This window comes from Oryx dammah, unplaced genomic scaffold (assembly GCF_014754425.2).
Source record: "Oryx dammah isolate SB20612 unplaced genomic scaffold, SCBI_Odam_1.1 HiC_scaffold_5, whole genome shotgun sequence".
NCBI lineage: Eukaryota > Metazoa > Chordata > Mammalia > Artiodactyla > Bovidae > Oryx > Oryx dammah.
Window position 1 is genome coordinate 89,028,309 of NW_024070189.1, and position 18,175 is coordinate 89,046,483.

At 51.6% G+C, this 18,175-nt stretch overlaps 1 protein-coding gene across 3 annotated transcripts in view; it reads left to right on the forward strand.

Moving 5' to 3' along the window:
- Nucleotides 1–18,175, forward strand: part of CELF5 (CUGBP Elav-like family member 5) — a 50,183-nt gene that overhangs the window by 12,540 nt on the left and 19,468 nt on the right. For all 3 annotated transcript variants that reach the window (XR_005721232.1, XM_040241913.1, XM_040241912.1), the window contains exons 2-3: nt 5,920–6,002; nt 16,434–16,485. Coding sequence is in view for 2 of the 3 variants with exons in the window: in XM_040241913.1 (XP_040097847.1) it covers nt 5,920–6,002; nt 16,434–16,485 (135 nt within the window). In the remaining variant the exon portion in view is untranslated. The remainder of the gene's footprint in view (nt 1–5,919; nt 6,003–16,433; nt 16,486–18,175) is intronic.

Consider the following 18,175-nt stretch of genomic DNA (forward strand, 5'->3'; position numbering starts at 1 on the left):
GGCTTGTGTCTGCATCCGTCCAGTCTCTGCTTTCATCTTCCCCTGTTCTTCCATCTGTCTCTCCTCTTTTGTCTCAAATAAGGATGCTTGGCATTGGATTGGGGTCTACCTGGTTGTCCAAAATGACCTCATGTCAAGATCCTTGATTACATCTGCAAAGACCCTTTTTCCAGATCAGGTCCCATTCACAGATTCCTGGAGTGGATGTATCTTTTCTAGGGGGATCACTATTGAGTGCCTGAAGATGCTCCCAGCCCTGTATCCCTCACTGTGTCTTCCAGGCTGATGACACACAGGGAGGTGTGTCCATTTCTGTCTCTACCCAGCCTGGGAGCCTTAGCATCACCCATCAGTCAAAGTGTTGTCCCCAGAGCCCCAGCTGAACAGAGGCCTGTTGCTGTGGAGGGACCATGGCCACTTCTGCTCCCTTTCTCAGAGAGGAGCATCTCCAGGGCTGGAGAGAGGAGCATCCTTGTGGGCTGGGGGGAGAGCCCTTTGTCATGGGTCATGCAGATATGGGCTTAAGTCCCAGCTCTGTCATTTCTGTGGATGACCTGGGCCACTGGGAACCTCAGCCTCCTCATCTATAAGATGGACACTCTCCTCCACCCCCTCACCATTGAAGGCTCTGTGGGGTCACCCTGGGGCTCCACTTTTGGGAAACCTGTATCGTTAATGATTCAGTTTATTCATGCATCAAACAACTGGTGTCTAGATTGTCCATGGCCCACAAGGGTCTTTTCATGGAAACACTTAAGGCCACCTTTGTCTTGGAGTATGAAAGGTTTGAAGTGAGTTTTATGGAAGATGGTAGAATTGGGTGACTCTACCACTCCAGGGACCAAAACCCTAGAGGTGCAGTGGATGGGAGGGAAGCCCACGGCATCAGATATTCTTGGCTTCAAATTCCGTCCCCACCCCTTACCTGCTGTGCAGTTATAGGCAAGTCACTTTACCTCTCTGAACCTCAATTCTTCCATACTGTGCATCACATCCACCCCCAACAGGATTCCTGCAGAGAAAAGAGGGATGTGAAGTAAAGTACCCAGGACAGCGACTGGCCTAAAGGCTCAGTGAATTGGCTGCTTACTGGTACTATTATCATTATCTTATAATAATGGGGGATATTGTGGTACAGAAGGGTTAGGACTGGGGTTAAATTTCAAGGGTTCAAATCCTACCTCTGTGTGACTTTGGGCAGACAACTCAATGTCTGTCTGGTGTTTCAGTTTCCTCATCTTAAAATGAGGAGAAAGATAGATACAATGGTATCAATTCTTTCTTTTGGGCTAGGCTGAGGGTTCAAAGGGTTCATATGAGTGATGTCCCTGTAAGATGCTTGGCACTCACTGGACTTCAATTATTACTATCATTGTTACAACTTTGATTCGTGAAATCCCAAAAGCTCTGATCTTGGAGCAGAGAACAGAGGATCTTGGTGAGAGGAGGGGTCCTCAGGATTTCCCAGCAAAGAAATTTCCTCTCTAGGGGATCTGCTGCTTGCTTAAGCAGCAGTGACAGGGAGCTCCCTCCCTACAAAGAGCATCATGATGAGATAGATCAGTTGGTAGACCGCTTTCATACATTGAGGAAATCTCTTGTTTCCCAAAGACTGCCCTGCCTCATTAGTCCCTGCTCCACCTTGGGTATCAAGAGGTCAACCTTTGTCCAGAGTTTGAAGATAAGGGTGTGTGTGAAGGAAATCATAGGGTTGAGCCTTTTGGGCAATTGGTTCTTGGAGGTAGGGCTGCCTTCTTGACTCAACCCACCTCTAGAGAACCCCAGGGCTTGGCCAGCATGGGGCTTGGGGTGTGTTTTGCTGAATACCTGACCCTACTCTTGTCATGGGGCTTCCCTAGTGGTTCAGATGGTAAAGAATCTGTCTACAATGCAGGAGACCCCGGTTCTATCCCTGGGTGAGGAAGATCCCCTGGAAAAGGAAATGACAACCCACTCCAGTATTCTTGTCTGGGAAATCTCATGGACAGGGGAGCCTGGTGGGCTACAGTTCATGGGGTCACAAAAGAGTTGGACACGACTGAAAGACTAACATACTCACTCTTATTGTGGACAAGTCTGGTGTGTGGAGTGAGGGTAACCAGGGTTGGAATCTCTGAGAAGAGGCTCACTCAGTGTGGGCATTGGCTGGGCTGAGAGTTCCCTGCGAGGGTCACTCTAGGACTAGGACACAGCAAACCAGACCCCCAATCCCCAACTGAAATGTGTTCCACGGCCTCTTCCCCATTGGATCCAGTCCCAGATTATCTCAGAAAGGTGAGACTATTTTAAAGTTCCTTTCAGGGCAAGGTAAGGCAAGGGCCTGTGGTCCTCCCCATAGGCCCTAGGAGAAATTTTTAGAAAAAATACAAATTCCAGGTAGTTGTATCCAAGTGGTTAGCACACATTTCACAGTGCCTCTGATGTTCCACTGTGTGACCCTGGGCAAGTCGCTTCCCCTCTTGGTACCACAACCCCTCATCTGCAGAATGAGGACGATGCTAACAGCTCCTTTGTGGGGTTATTGTGAGGGTTAAATGAATCAATATTCAGTATAAGCTTATTAGCATTAAAAACTAGGGAGCTTTAGGAACTTTCCTGGTGGTCCAGTGGTTAAGACCCCACACTTCCGATTCAAGGGGCCTGAGTTTGATCTCTGGTCAGGGAACTAAGATCCCACATGCTGTGCAGTGTAGCAAATAATAATAATAAAGAAAAAATCTAGGGAGCTTTATTAACATCATTAGATGTCTGTAGTCATTGGGAACTGTATTTGTTTGTTAGGGCTGCCGAAATAATGTGCTTAAAAAACAGAAATGTATTTTCTCACAGTCCTAGAGGCCAGAAGTCTGAGATCAAGGTGTTGTTGGCAGGGCTGGCTCCTTCTGAGGCTGTGACTGGGAATCTGATCCAAATCTCCCAGCTTCTGGTGGTGCTGGAAATCCTTGCTGTTCTTTGGCTTGTCAATATATCATCCAGATTTCTGCCTTCATTCTCACATGCCATTCTCCCTGTGTGCCTGTCTCTGGATCAAAGTTTCCCTCCTTTATAAGGGTATCAGTCATATTGGATTAGGGTCCACCCTAAGTGTGATTAGGGTCACACTTCCAGTATGACCTCACCTTAACTGTTATATCTGCAACGATATAAGATCATGTTCTGAGGTCCTGGAGATTAGGAGAATGAGTTGAGTAGATGGAGAAGGGAAACAATTCAGCCCTAATAGAAACTGAAATTCAAGGCTCTGTTTATCAAGAAATGGGTAAATATGACACATTTTCACCAGTTAGAAAAAGAAGCTAAGAGGCTGGAAAGATAGGGCCAAGAAAACAAGGAGACATTTCAGTACCAGGGACAGCAGCTCGCGTGGGTTTTTTTTTTTTTTGGTGGTTGTTTTTTTCCGTCTATCTGGCTGCAAGCCTTCCCGACAGACCCACAGGCTGGCAGAAGGTTGTTCAGAGGTTATACCTACCCTCCTAGAGCCGACACACTCTGTCTTCTGCATAAAGGGCTCCACGGGAAAGAAAAGGCTCAAGCAGAAAGGGCTTTGCCCCTCTTTTATACCTCCCAATTTCTTTCCAGCCATGCCTAATGTCTCTCAGGCCTTATGGCTATTTTCTTAGTACCTCTGCATTCCTTGAAGACCCTGGAGATTCAATGCAGAAAATAGAAACGCAAAAAAAAAAAAAAAAGGGGAGGAAGACGTGTATTGGGAGAAGATATGGGCATTGAATATAACCAAAAAAGGATAAGCACACACAATATATAAAGAGGGTGTGTTTGTAGTATCTCCCATTACAAATTTTTATTCTGGTAAAATATGCATAGCAAAATCTGCCATCTTGACCATTTCTAAGTCCACAGCTCAGTGGCACTGAGCACATTCATATTGTTGTGCAACCATCCCCACCATCCAGAACTTTCTCATCTCCCCAAACTGAAACTCTGTCCCCATGAAACACTGACTCCCCATCCCCTCCCCCAGCCCCTGGGCCCACCATCTACTTCCTTCTCTCTGTGGATCTGACTCCTCTAGGACCTCCTTTGAGTGGAATCATACTCTAAATGTCCTTCTGTGTCTGGCTTATTTCACTGAGCATCATGTCTGCAGGGTTCATTCATGTTGTAGCAGGTGTCAGAATCTCCTTTCTTTGTGGTCCTTGTATAGATGGACAGCGTTTTGTTGTCCATTCATCTGTTGATGTGTGTTTGGGTTGTTTCCACCTTCTTGCTGTCCCGAATAACGCTGCTATGAGCACCAGTGTGCAAATATCTTTTCGAGTCCCTGCTTTCAATTCTTTGGGGATATATACCCAGAAGTGGAATTTCGCTGGATCATATGGTAATTCTATGTTTAACTTTTTTGAGGAACTGCCAAACTGTTCTCTACAGCCGCCGCACCATTTTACATTCCCAACACAATTTTTAAAAAAATGAATGTTAGAAGCTGTCCTCAGCTCTGCCTGGTGCCCCTTCCCCAGGGCCCCAGGGCCCCTCTCAGGCCTGGGTCAGAGACTCCTCCCCACCACCAGGCCCAGCTGGTGGGAGCAGCCGGCGAAGTGAGTGCAGCCCAGCAGGATGCAGCTTTAATTAACTCCAGCCTGGGGCGAAAGTGGTGCCCCCAGAGCTGTTCCCAGGGGCTCTGCACAGGGGGTCCCCGTCGGGGGAAGCTGAGAGACCATGGGAAGGGAGCTGGGGGTGGAGGACCCAGGACTCGACAGCATCACAGCATCAGAGCAGCCGACAATGGTCTCATTTCAGTCAGTGAAACTGAGGTCCCCTGGGGTTAGAGAGCCAAACCCAGCTCTGAGGCCCGGATCCCTGTGTCCATCCCAAAGAACTTGCCTGCATCTCCCGCCCCACAAAATCTTTTAAAATATCTTTAATCTCATTGGCCTTTCTCTGGGCGCCTCCCTCTGCTCGGTTCTCTTCGGTCTCTGTCTTTCAACCTTTCTTGTCTCTATGGCTCTCTTGCCTCGCACCCCCTGCCCCCACTCAGGACGTCTTCCAATCACACCCCGGCTCTGGACCACTTTAGAGCCGGCCCCGCCCCTTGCCTCTCCGGATTGGTCCTTCCGTTTGACGCCACGCCCCACCTCTCTAGCTCCGCCCCTGCACCTAGGTTGGTCCATTCCACTGCACCCTTCGAGCATCTGTTCTGATGGGGAAAACTGAGGCGCCCACACAGGTGCAGCGGGCCATCCGAGGCCACAGAGTTGGTTAGTGGCAGAGTCACTGTGCTCCTCACTCCAGTGCTGAGGCCTCTTCTGGTTCCTTGGGGCTGCTGGTACCCCTCACTATCCTCCTCCCTGAGGTGGCAGCTCTGCCGCTTCCCCCTTCCCCCACCCCCCATCTCACCCCGCTTTTTAGCATCAGCCACAGATTTAATTGACAGCTGAATCGTCTCTCTGCCTTTCCCGTCTCACCCTTTGGGAAGTGTGAGTATGGGAGGGGAGAGCTGAGCTACTCCTAACTGCCCCAAAAGGGGGCTCCAGCCTCCTTTTTTCTATTTTTAAAATTATAGTGAAATATACATAATTTAAAATTACCACCTTAATCACTTTTCCTTCTTTAATTTCCTAAGTTTTAAAAATTGTGGTTAAATACACATAACAGAAAGTTTGCCATTTTAACCATTTTTAAGTGCAGAAATTAGTGGCTTTAACTACACTCCCATTGTTGTGCAACCATCTCCACCATCCATCTGCAGAACTTTCTCATCTTCCCAAACTGAAGCTCTGTCCCCATTAAACACTGACTCCCCATCCCCTTTCCCAGCCCCTGGCCCTCACCATCAACTTTCTGTCTCTGTGGATCTCACTCCTCTACGGATCTCCTGTGAGCGGTTCACAGTGGAACTTCCTGTGAACGTGGGTGCACGGCCTCCTTTTCTCCTAACACCTCTATTTGTCTCCCCTCCAGGCTGTGCCTTTCTCACCTACTGTGCCAGGGACTCCGCCATCAAAGCTCAGACTGCCCTGCACGAACAGAAGACCTTGCCCGGGGTGAGTGCTGGATGCTGCTGGGAAGTGAAGGGGCAGATGGAGGGGATGCTGTCAGTTCGGGGAAGGCTAAGTTCCTTCCTGGGATCAGCTGTGAAGCTCATCTGCCTCTGAACTCAGAAAGAGACGAATGGAGCAGAGACAGACATCATCACCCGGATGGGCATGTCTTGTGCGTTAACTGCATCCCAGGCTGTGCACTTCATGTCAGGGTGGTTGTGTGTGGTTGTGGAGGCTGCACACTGCCCAAGGGCACCTGACTTCACATGAGAGTGTCATTGGAGGATAAGAAAGCATTAGCAGGCAGAGGGTCAGCAGGGGCAAAGGTCCGGGGGCAGGATGGTGCCTGGTGAGTTGGAGGATCAGCCAGGAGGGCCGTGTTCCTGGAGCAGAGAGAGTGAGGAGGGGAGGTCAAGGAGAGAATGGAGGCAGATGGTCAGGGCCTTGTGGGCCTCAGGGAGGAGACTGGACCCTACCTACCTCTCACCATAAGAAGGGAGGGGATTTTCTTTCCTCTTGTCCTTATGGAGCAAGTAAAGCTATGGCTCTTTATGAGATATTTCCTCCCTAGTGGAGGCTGGCCCAGGCTCTGGGCTTACTGGTTCTCTCCTGTCATCCCTGTCCTCTTTGGGTGGGGAGGAGGTCCCTGCCCCCAGGAAAGGATGGAAGGTCCGCCTCAGCCTGCCAAGCCAGGTCTTCAGTGAGATCTGTAGCAACCCACTGCATGAGTTTGGGGGCAGGGGGTGTCGCCCTTCCCTCTAGAAATCCCAGGGACCCTTCAGGATCAAGGGGCTTCAGAGGATGCTAGGGTGGCATCTTGCCATTCCTGCTGGGAGCATGGATGCTACATGGCTGAGAGTGGACAATCTGGGGTTCACCTGCCAGGAACAAGAAGCTGTAGCATGAGTTTGACTCAACTCTGAGCAAGCATCCAAAGGTTTGGGGGGTGGCCTCAACCTTCCCTTGCAGAGCAAAGAGCCCCTCTTTGAAAGATGAAGCGGCAGAAGCGAGAGCATATGCTGTGGTGGCCACATCAGCGGGCTCCTTGCTTAGTTTCCACCTGGTGTTGCCATGTGGCAATGAACCAGTAACTCAACCTCGCTGGTCTTCAGCAGCAGAAGAGTATAATGCGGTGGGGCAGAGGGAAGAAACTGTTGAGGAGGTCACTGAGGGCTTCACTGAGGAGGTGGCATTTGAGAAGAGACTTGAAAGATGAGGAGGAAGGACATGCTAGGAGAGGGGACAGGATATGCAAAGGTGAGCAAACACCGTCTGGAATTCACTCTTCTCCCTCACTTGGACCTTCTGCCAACACCTCCCCAAACCAACAGGAAACTGGAGGGCAGGTCCATCCATAGCACCCAGGGGCACAGTGGAGTTCTGTGGATTCTATTAGTTATCTCCCGATGTGTCACAAATTACTCTTCAGGGATTCGCCTGGCTGTGCAGTGGTTAAGACTCCACACTTCCACTTCAGAGGGCACAGGTTCGGTCCCTGGTTGGGGGAACTAGGATCCTGCATGCCTCACTGTGTGGCCAAGATTTTTATTTATAAAAATAAATAACAAATTACTCCTTAACTTAGTGGCTTCAAACAATCAGCATGCATTGTGTTACAGCTGCCAAGGGTCAGGAACTGGGACATGAGTTGGCTGCATGGTTCTGGCTTCTGGTTTCTCCTGAGGTTGCAGTGGAGTCATCAGCCAGAGCTTACTGTGGCTGGCAAATCTGGCCCAGTGCATGGCTATTGGCTGGAGGCCTCTGCTCCTCTTCATGGGCATCTCCCCAGTGCTTGCTACTTGAGGGACCTCACAGCATGGCGACTGGCTTCCCCCAGGGCATGTGATCTAAGAGTGAGCCAGGAGCAAGCCACAACATCTTTTTTTAAAAAGTTATGTATTTATCTATTTATTTGACTGCACTGGGTCTTAGTTGCGACATGCAGGATCTTTAGTTGCAGCATGTGGGATCTAGTTCTCTGACCAGGGATAGAACCTAGACCCCTGCATTGGAAGCATGGAGTCTTAGTAACTGGACCATCAGGGAAGTCCCAGTCTCAGAGCTCTTTGTCCTCTCTCTGCTCACTCTCCTAGCACAATCCAATTCTTTCATCCATATCCATCCTGCCAGCCAGCCAGCATCCTTTTATTAAGCACCTACTTAATAGGCCTGATGCTGCACTTCTCTCACCAGTTCTGTGTACAGAAGACGCCCCTTGGTGACTCCTTCAGGCACTCCATACCCAGCAGAGCTCAAACTGCCCACAGCATCCCCTTTGAATCAGTTTTTCCTCCCTTCCCCTTACCCCGCCCTAGCTTCTTGCAGTCGCTGGCAGTCCTTGGCCTGTAATCCTTCCAATTCCTGCCTCTGTTGTCAGGTGGCCTTCTCCTCCATGTCTACATCTCTGCCATCTCCACCGCCTTTCTCTTCTGAGGACACCAGTCCAGTCCTGGACACCTAAATCCAGGATGACCTTGTGCACAGATCTGTCACTAATTACATCTATAAAGATACCATTTCCAAATAAGGTCTCACTCATAGATTGCAGGGGTTAGGTATCAGATACGTTTTTGGGGAGGACAGCCATTCACTTCACTGCATGGGGTGACCACAAAATGAACAGCTGGATGGAAGGGTGACTGGGGAACTGCATCTCAAGGGAGAACCAGGTGACCTGTGGTGATGACCTCATGGAGGGCAAACAGGGCAGCTTTCTGGAGGGGGAAGCATTGGAGCCTAGTCTTGAGTGATGGGGAGGGTGGTGGCAGATGGGGGTGGTGTGAGCACGGAGCGTACTGAGACGTGGAGGCAGGAGTGCGTGTGGCAAGCTGAGTGTGGGAACGCATGAGAACCTAATGGAAGTTTACTGCCCCCAGAGACACTGGGCAGTGTCTGAGGACATTTGTGATCATCTTGACCATGGCATCTCACGGGTAGAGGCCAGGGCTGCTGTTCCACACCCTACAGTGCGCAAGACAGCCCCCCACAACAGAAAATGATCCAGGCCAAAATCAGCAGTGCTGAGGTTGAGGAACCCTGTTTAGGAGAATAAGGAGCTGGTGAATGTTCTAGAAAACTGCTAAGATAAATATATAGAATGCATACCACACAGCATTTAGATTTTTCTAGGAGCAGCATTTAAAGAGTAGAAAGAAACAGGTGAAATGAATTTTAATGCTTTCTTTTATTCTAACCCACTGTCTCCAAAATTCTATCAAGAGGCTGTCAGTAGGGCCCATGTAAAACTTACTAATGAGATAGTTCACATTCTTTTTATTTCATCCTAAGTGTTTGAAAATCTGGTGTGTGCCTTGCACACACTCAATTCCTTTCAACCAGAACACTTAGTGGTTATCAGAGATGCTCAATGTGGAGTTGCATTTTATAAAATTGACAATTGAAAAAGTAGATTCCTTTGCTCAAGTTGTTGTGAACCTACTCAGAGCTTTTCCAAGAATGGAGTCAGTTTTTAGACTTTTCTGTAAAGGATCAGAGAACAAATGTTTTCAGCTTTGCCAGCCATATAGCCTCTGTTGCATCTGTTGAAAGCACAAAACAATCACAGTGAGTGTGGCTAAGTGCCAATAAAACTTTATGAACAAAAATTGTCTGGGGTGGGGTGCAGAAAAGGGCTGTAGTTTGCCCATCCCCATATTGGGCTATCACCATCCAATAGAATTTACTGGATGTTCCGTCTCTGCTGTCCAGTAAGGTGGATACTTGCTCCGTTTGGCTATGGAGCCTTTGAAAAGGGGTGAGTGTGCTCAGGGACTGAGTTTTTAATGTTATTTAATTTTAACAGATGTAAATTTAAACTTCCACTGGCTACATGTGGCTAGAGGCTACCGTCCTGAACACTGCAAAGTCTAGAATGTTCTAGCTCAGGGATCAGCCACCACGTTAGACAGTGCAGATCTAGAATGTTCTAGACTGTTTGACAGTGTAGACCTAGAATGTTCTAGACCCAGGAGCGTGGTGCAGCATCATTATATGTCTAGGTTAGGGAGTTGTCTGTCTCTCTTTGACACCAGATCACAGCTGAGGAGGGGTCAGGGGCCTCAAGCCATCTCTTTTCCCCTCAGGGCTCAGTTTCCCCAGTATTATCATTGTCCCCCAGCACTTTGGGGGCACTTCTTCCAGCTGCCATGGCAGCAGGGCCCTGGGTCTGCTCTGACCCCATGTGACAGGCAAGGGGACTGTGGTGAGAGAGGAGGGGACTTGTCCCAGCTCACCCAGGAGGGTGAGCACCATGGTTCCACCCACCCTGCTTCACAGACCTTGAACCTGTGGCTTCTCTGGTTGAGTTTCCTGTAAGCTGCCCCCTGTGCCCTGGAGGTGAGGGCAGATGTTTGATAAATAAAGAGGTGGCTCAGAGCTAGATCCTGGGGACAGAGGGGCTTGGCTTAAATTTTTTTCTTAAAATTTGAAAAATACTGCAGATTTAGTGAAAAGTGCATGCAACCCAACTGACTATAAAGCAAGCACCCCATTACCACTGTGCACCCGGAAACCACCCCAACCCATGTCCCCAAGCCCAAGCCCTTCTCTTCTCTTCACATTGGAGGAACCACTGTTCTGACTTTTATGGCAATCAGCCGTTCCTTTTCTTCTGTTACCATGAGGATGAGATTCAATATGATGCCTTGTAGCTTTGTGCTTTGTCATTGCTGTGTGGTATTCCACAGCCTGGATGCACCATTTATTCATCCCTCCTCCTGCTGGTGGTCATGTGAGTTGTCTCTAGTTTTGCTGTTAAGGCACAGAGATCCTTGCCAGTGTTTTGCTCTGGGCGGACACATGCCACGTTTGGGTCAGTCTCATACACAGGAGTTCGGGATCCCTGAATATGTGTGTCTTCCAATTCTGATGAGAGAAGGGGTTAACTCTGGGGGTGAGCCTCCCTCCACAAGAACACCCACAGAAATGGAACCAGTCTTACAGTAGGAGAGCTGGAGCCTTGCTCACTAATTGCACACGGAGACGTGGGGTCTATTGGACAGGAGGACCCTTTGCCTATCAGCATGTCTGAGCACAGGAGTCTAAGCCTCCTCCCAGGTGTCAGTGGCAGAGGATGGAGTCTTGGCTGCAGGAGAAAGCCTGCCCTGCAGGGTCACATGCTGCACGTGCCTGCGCGCTGCCTGGGAGACAGGGGCCCTGGGTTGGGCCGTGTTAGAGACAAAGACAGCCAGCACCTTTCCTACCCCTGTGTGTGTGTGTGTGTGTGTGTGTGTTTGTGTGCGCGCGCCTTGGGGGACACAGTACAGATCGACACCTCTGTCTCTTCGTCTTTTGATGAGTGAGGGAGTGGTCCCAGTGGTTTGCTAGCTCAGTGCATCTTCCCCCACCTTGGCACAGCCGACGGCCCCTCCCCCACCAGTGCTGTTTTCTGCAGCAAGTGACACACACTCCTTCCAATTCCCACCTCGAATGTGACAGCAGAGTCCATGGGGCATGCAGTTTAATCAGATCTCAGCATTCTGGAATAAAATCCTACAATGAATAACAGAATCCCAGAATAGAACCCAGAATGGACCACAGGACCCTGGAATCCACATGGGGCCAATGCCTCCGATTGTCACAGGGATTCTCTGCTGGCCTGTCAAACCCAGGGTGGGGATCCTGGGGATGGAAGAAAGTCCCACTCAGGCGACAAAAGGCAACAGGTCCAGTTCCCACCTCAAGGATAGCAAGGGGCTGGGTGGCCATTTGAGGCAACACTCTTTCTTTGTGAAGCTCTTGGGAGTGAGGGATGAGCCAGATCGGGGAGCAGCCATGCAGCTCATCTGAGCATTCTGGAAAGGGATGAGATGAGTTTGAGTTTGTCAGACTGTGAGCCCCCCACCACAGGCCCCTCCCTGAACCCCTGAACCCCCTTCTGTGTACACAGGAGTATCTGAGGTAGTCCCTTTGCAGAACCCTCCCCTACATCTCATGACTTGGCTCAGAGTCAAGCCAGTCCTGGGAGTGAGCAGGAGGCCCCTGAGGTGCCAAGTGTCTCAGGATATGGTTTTTGAGGCCTCAGTGTCCTCATCTGTAAAATGGGTTTGTGGTGTGTTTTGAGGGTCCTGTGAGCTGGGACACACCAGAGGCTGAACATACACTTGGCAAATACACAGCCGAATGAATGAACTCACGGTCCCAGGAGTCGAGCTGTGGGACTCTGGCCAGTCACGTCTCTTCCTGAGCTCGTGTTCTCCCATGAAACGGGGACAGCTCAGACACGCCTGGCACAAGCTCTTGGGTTACTTCCCGTGCCGGGCACTCTGCCCAGCACGCCTGCCCCACTCTTGCCTGTGGGACAGGAGTCTGGAAACCGTAGGTCTGGTCTTGTCTCATCTCGTTTGCCACTTGTGGACCCTATGCTGGGTCTTTCTCGGGAGGAGGTCTTAGAGCCCCTCACCCCAGCCCTGACCCTGGGAACCCCTCCAAAAGAGGAACAGAATGTGTACTAGGGTGGGGGGAGATGCTGTCATCAAGGCAATGACTGGGCAAAGCAACTGAAGCAGGGAGGATGGAGGGGAAGGCTTTGGGGGGGAGGTCACATTCCAAGGGGCTTGTTGGGCAAGGGTGGGGTGCACATGGGTGTGTTCCAGTCCATTGTCCTCAGGGTTGGGGAGGAGAAAGGGGCAGGAATGATTGGGACAGAGCAACAAAGTTGCCTCGGATGCCAGGGTGAGGAGTTGGCACTCTACCCCAAGGGCAACAGGGAGCCATGGCAGAATCTAGAACAGGAGAGGGGCTTGCATGGGAGAGGAAGAGCATGGAATGCTACCCCAGACAGCCCAGATAGGGGTCCACCTGCTTCATCCTCCTCCACACCATCCAGAAACAACCCAGTCAGGGCTTTCTCTGGGCCCCCACACTTTCAAAAGGCACAGCTTTGCAAACCCAGGAGAATATTTGGGGCCCCAGCCTGTCTACTAAATGGTCTTCCTGCAGTCCTTCCCCCAAGTGGCATCAGTTTCCCCATCTCTCATATACATAAGTCAGACATAAAGGACCTTATTTTCCCAACGGTGTATGGCTTGGTTGTAGTCATTTAGCAAGAGCTGGGTGGCAGAGCAAGGACTGGATTCCAGTCACTTAAATTATGCCCGCCCAGAGCCCTAGTCCACCTGATCCTTGGCTGGAGGGATAGCTGGGTTCTCAGAGACCCCCACTCACCCTGAGAAAACTGGCAGGAGATCTGGTCTCTGCTTCTGATTTTCTCCTCTCCCTTTTTGATTTCCCCATCTGTAAAAGGGGCACATTTCCATTTCATAAAGTTGTTTGGAGATTAAATAAATCAATGGACATAGGTGTTGCTCCAATTTGTTCCTCACCCCCCTCCCCCGCCATGAACTCCTATTCATACTTTAAAACCCACTGCAAATTTTCCATCTTCAGTGCATCTCCAGGAAAGTCTTTGGGTCTTCACTGTTCTCTGCTCTAGGCTCTCCCAGCGCTTGACCCCATGAGTCTGGAAGTGTCTGTATATCCTTCTGTTTTCCCCACTGCCTAACTAGTGGAATGCTCCCTGAGGTTGCAGAATTACTCAGCTTGAAGCACATGAGAATGTTGTTGAATAAGTGCAAAGAGGGAGGGAAAGGGCAGGGAAAGGATACAACAATGGGGAGCCAGGGAAGGTAGAGGAGCAAGGAAGGGCATTCGGCAGAGACCTTGGTGGGACAGATGGAGAGAGGGAGCCGGAAGGAGGTGGGCAGAGCCAGATGGGTGGGCAGGGGCGACAGGAGGGGTGGGGTGAGGGGAAACCCAGCTCTCCTCGGCACGCCTCCTCCCGGCTTGGGCGGGCAGCGCGGGCAGGGCCCGGCCTCTGGCGTGCGGATTGCCTGGGCATTGGGTGCGGAGAGCGAGGCGCGGAGCCCGAGCGTGCGCGCGTGTGCGCGCCTGTGCTCTCAGGGCCAGCCGGGCGGGAGGCGGCACATGGATGCCAGCCTGGCGCGCATCTCTAGGCCGGTGGGTAAGGCGAGGCGCGGGTCTGCGGGATGTGGATGGCCGGGCCTCAGAACCTCGACTTTCGAGTGGGGGACTGGAGAGGAAGGGGATGCCCACCAGGCTTCTTAGAGCCAGGCCAGGACCCCTTCCCTCCCGCTGAGCTGACCCAGGAGGGGGAAGGGGCCTCCTAGTAGGAGGCGGAAGGTCCCAGGCTCTGCAGCAGGTGGGGGAGATGGGAAGCAGGTATCCAGGCCGAGAGAACGGGTAAGGGTGGAGGGTGCCCTGATGGGGGCAGATTCCCTCCCTGTGGTCCTCCTCCCTCGCTCCCTCCCTCGGCTCATCCATCTCCAGAAGATTATATTTAAATATCTCTTTTGTGCAAGGCAGGAGCTGGGCTCGCCCCTAAGAGGCGGTTTCCATGGCAACAACAATTGCCAGCTTCCGTGTGGTGAATCAGCGTTGCCATGGCAACCCCATCCTCATCTGCCCAAGGTGCTGGGAGGGGGGGAGGAGGTGAGGGCCAGCGGAGGCGGGTGGGAGAGGTAGGGGAGAGGGAGAGTGGAGCCCAGGTGCCCCCTCCCCCCCATCTCCCTTCACTACTTCAGTCTGCCCTCCGCCCAGAAACTGGTCCCATCTGGTTGAAATAATCTCTCCTCAGGCCTCCAGCTAGAGGGGTGTGGTACCCAGGTGAAGAGGGTCTAAGATGTGTGTGCGCGGGCGCATGCGTGCATATGTGCGTTTGTGTGTATGTGTGTGTGGTGGGGGAAGGGAGATGTGGTTGGGCCTTTCCCAGGTGGTCAGGGTCCCTCTGAGGGTGTGGTTGGGTGGCAGGAGGATTGCTCTGGGGGCAATGGGGGCCAAGATGGGGGAAATAGAAACCCTTTGAGTTCTGGGGCTCCCAAGGCTGAGTTCACATTGAGGAGGCCCATATATGCTTCAGACACACACTTGAAATGGGGGAGCATATCAGATGAGGGGGCCCACCAGGGGAGGGGGAGCAGAAAAATACCTCTCCAGGCCTTGATTTTGACATCCGTAAAAAATGGTAAAGATTGTGCCTCTCTCTCTGAAAACTTGCTGGGCAGCTGTGTTGTGATTAGAAAACACTTATCATCAAGTACCTCCGAATGGCTATGGGGATCTACTCCAAGACTGACTTGGGACGGGGCTGGGTCCAGCACTTGTTCCGACCCCAGGCCTGGTGGGGAGGGACCAGGCGCCTTTCTGTGATGGCAGGTGTTGACCACTTCCTTCTGGTCACTTCAGTTCAGCAAACTCCTTTGATTCTCTCCTGTACCCTGCCCTGAAGGGTGGGGAGTAATGTGATGGTCTGTCTGGAGTGAAACAGAAACATGGAGACACCTCCTGCCCTGAGGCAGAGAGAGGAGATTGCCTGCATGGGGGCTTTTGAACTGGGATGAACAGCTTACCAGAGACACCAGGTTGGGAAGAAGATTCTGTCCTAGAGCCAAGAGAGAAGTAAATGCCACCCAACCCCACATCCCTCAAGTCTGTTCTGAAATACTTGCGTTAGCTCATACCCAGGGCTGGGTAAGTTGCAGGAGCGGGAATTAGGGAAGAATTTCTTCCACTGAATAGTTCATTGGTTTCTTCCAGTTTCAGTGCTGGAGGGTGGTGGACAGACATGTCCAGAACAATGAGGCCAGATTGAAGGCTGGTCCATTCAAGTATGACAGTTCTCCTGACTTGTGGCTCAGGGAGCTGGCTAAAACTAGCTGCCTTGGTGTACCAGTCAGCTGGTGCTGAGTAATAAGCTGCCTCAATCATTTTATTTATTCAAGATTCCATGGGTTGGCAAGCCCAGGATGGGCTTAACTGGACAATTTGGCTGATTCGTTCCGAGTCATTCATGCAGCTGTAGTCAATTGGGGCTTGACTGGGGTTAGCTGCCTGGCACCCCCATGAGTTGTCAGCAGGGCATCTCTGTGCATGAGATATCATATCCTCCGGTGAGTCACCTGGAATTATCCACCCTGAAATCTCCAGGGTTCCAAGACAGCCAAGTCTCTTGAGGCCAAGGCTTGGAACTCCCACTACTTCACTTCCACTATATTCTATTGGTCAAAACAAGTTGCATGGCCAAGTCCAGATAGAAGAGGTAAAGAAACAGACTCCGGTTCTCAATGAGAGGAGCCACAATGTCCCATTACATACAGGGACCACAGGAGTTGTGCCATCTTGGCAAGCAATCTATCATACTTCGGGGAGCGGGGGTGGGTGTGGCAGGGAGACTTCCTGGATGAAGGGGTATTGTTCCTGGGTTTTGAAGGCAAAGTAGGAATTTTTCAGGTAGCAAGAGTAAAGCCCTGGAGGTAGGACCATGTGTCATTGGGTGTGACTGAGGTGCTGGTTGCTGCCAGAAGCTGGTGGGATGCTGAGGCTGGGGAAGTGGGCAGGAGTGCCTGGCAGGGCTCAGATGAAGCTCCCACCACACTACCCCCACTGTCCACCTTGACCTCCCTCCTCTTCTCTTCACAGATGGCGCGGCCAATCCAGGTGAAGCCTGCGGACAGCGAAAGCCGTGGAGGTAGTTGTCATCTCTCCATGGCTGCCAGGCTGTGGGTTGATGGAGGAATGGGAGGAGGGAAATCCTTGCACAAAAGGTGGTGGGAAAGGCAGAGGCCCCCGCAGGGTGGGGTAAGGTGGTAGAGAAGGAAGGCATGGGTCCCTCCTCCTAACCATAGGGACACAGGCCCAGCTGTGGAGGGTATGGCCAGGCCCTGCTGCTTTCCCCTAGAACTTGAAATACCTGATTCATTTCAGGTTGCAATGATGGATATCTTCAGATGCAGAGGTACTGGGGGACCCCAAAGGACTACGGATGGTTTTCTGGGTTGTGTGTGTGCACAACTGGATATATGAGCCAGTGCATATGTGTGTATGTAAGCATGCATTCCTGGGTATGCCTGTGTGCAGATGTGTATGGGTGTGTGCACATGGGCATGTGTTTTCTGGCTGGTTCAGTGCCTGTCTGTGTGCACATCTGTGTGCCTGGGCTGTGCATAGGTGCGTAGGTGTATTTGTGCAAGCGTGTGTGCTTGACTGTTCTAGGCTGGGAGTGTGGGTGTGCAGGCTCGGTCTTGTGTCTACGTGAGGTTGGACCTCAGGATGGGTGTGTGCCATCAGGAGATGCTTGACTGTCCCCCATAGGATCCAAGACTAGCCATTCTTAGATCCTTTGACCCCTCCTCCCCATCTCAGATGGATTGCGGGCCTGAAGGAGAGCACTCAGCCTTGGAGATGGTGTGTGGGGCAGGGCTGTTAGGACCTCTGTGTATGCAAAGGAGCGTGGTAAAGCCCATCTGGGCTGGGAGCCCATTTTCACACTCTCAACCTGGCTTCCATTGGGGGTCAGGGATTGGAGAAGGGGCTCTGCATGTCTTCATTTCTGTCTCTCTCTCTTTGTCTCTCTCATTCTCTCTTTCCCTCTCCCTCCATCTGTTTCTCTCTCAACTTTTTCTCTCCTCCTATCTCTGGTTCTCTCAGAGCCTCTCTGTGTGTCTCTCTTTGTCTCTTCCTGTTTCTCTCTTTGCCTATCTCTGTCTCTTGGTCTCTCCCTGTCCCTCTCTCTCCCTCCCACCCCCATGAATGACAGCTGCCAGAGAACGGGTTTCCATAGCAACCCAACTCAACATTCCTCTCAGAGGAAGCTACCCGGTCCCTGATTACTGGGGAGCAGTGCAACTCCCCCGGGAGGCGGGAGAGGGCTCTACTCCCTCACCTGGGAGAGGCTGGGCCAGACTGGCCCCTGGCCTTAGGCTTGGACAGGTCCCAGCCAGGCTTCCAGCCAATCCCAGGATCCCCAGACACCTGGTCTCTTGCACACACATGCTTTTATTCATTCATCAGACATTGATTTTTTTGGCTTCTCTGGAGCCCTGGGAAAGTCCGATGGGGAGCTCTGCTGGGTACTGTGAGAATGCAGGCGCCCTCAGTGCTCACCGCTGCCTAGAAAATTTAGATGGCAGACAGACATGGACCCAGGCCAGGCAAGGCTTAGACCCTAGTACTGTGTGTGGGCTTTCTGAAGAACTCAGAGAGGTGGAGGAGCCCAGAGGCGGGAGTAGCCGTTTTGCCCAGAATGGGGAGCAGTTGGGCAGAGAGGGCATTCTAGGCAGAGGGCACTGAATGAGGTGAGAGGCCTCAGGCACGTGGGCGGGTGAGAAACACAGGCAGGGAAAGCGCTAGGCTGCGTCCTCCTTCACACGCGCAGAAGAGGG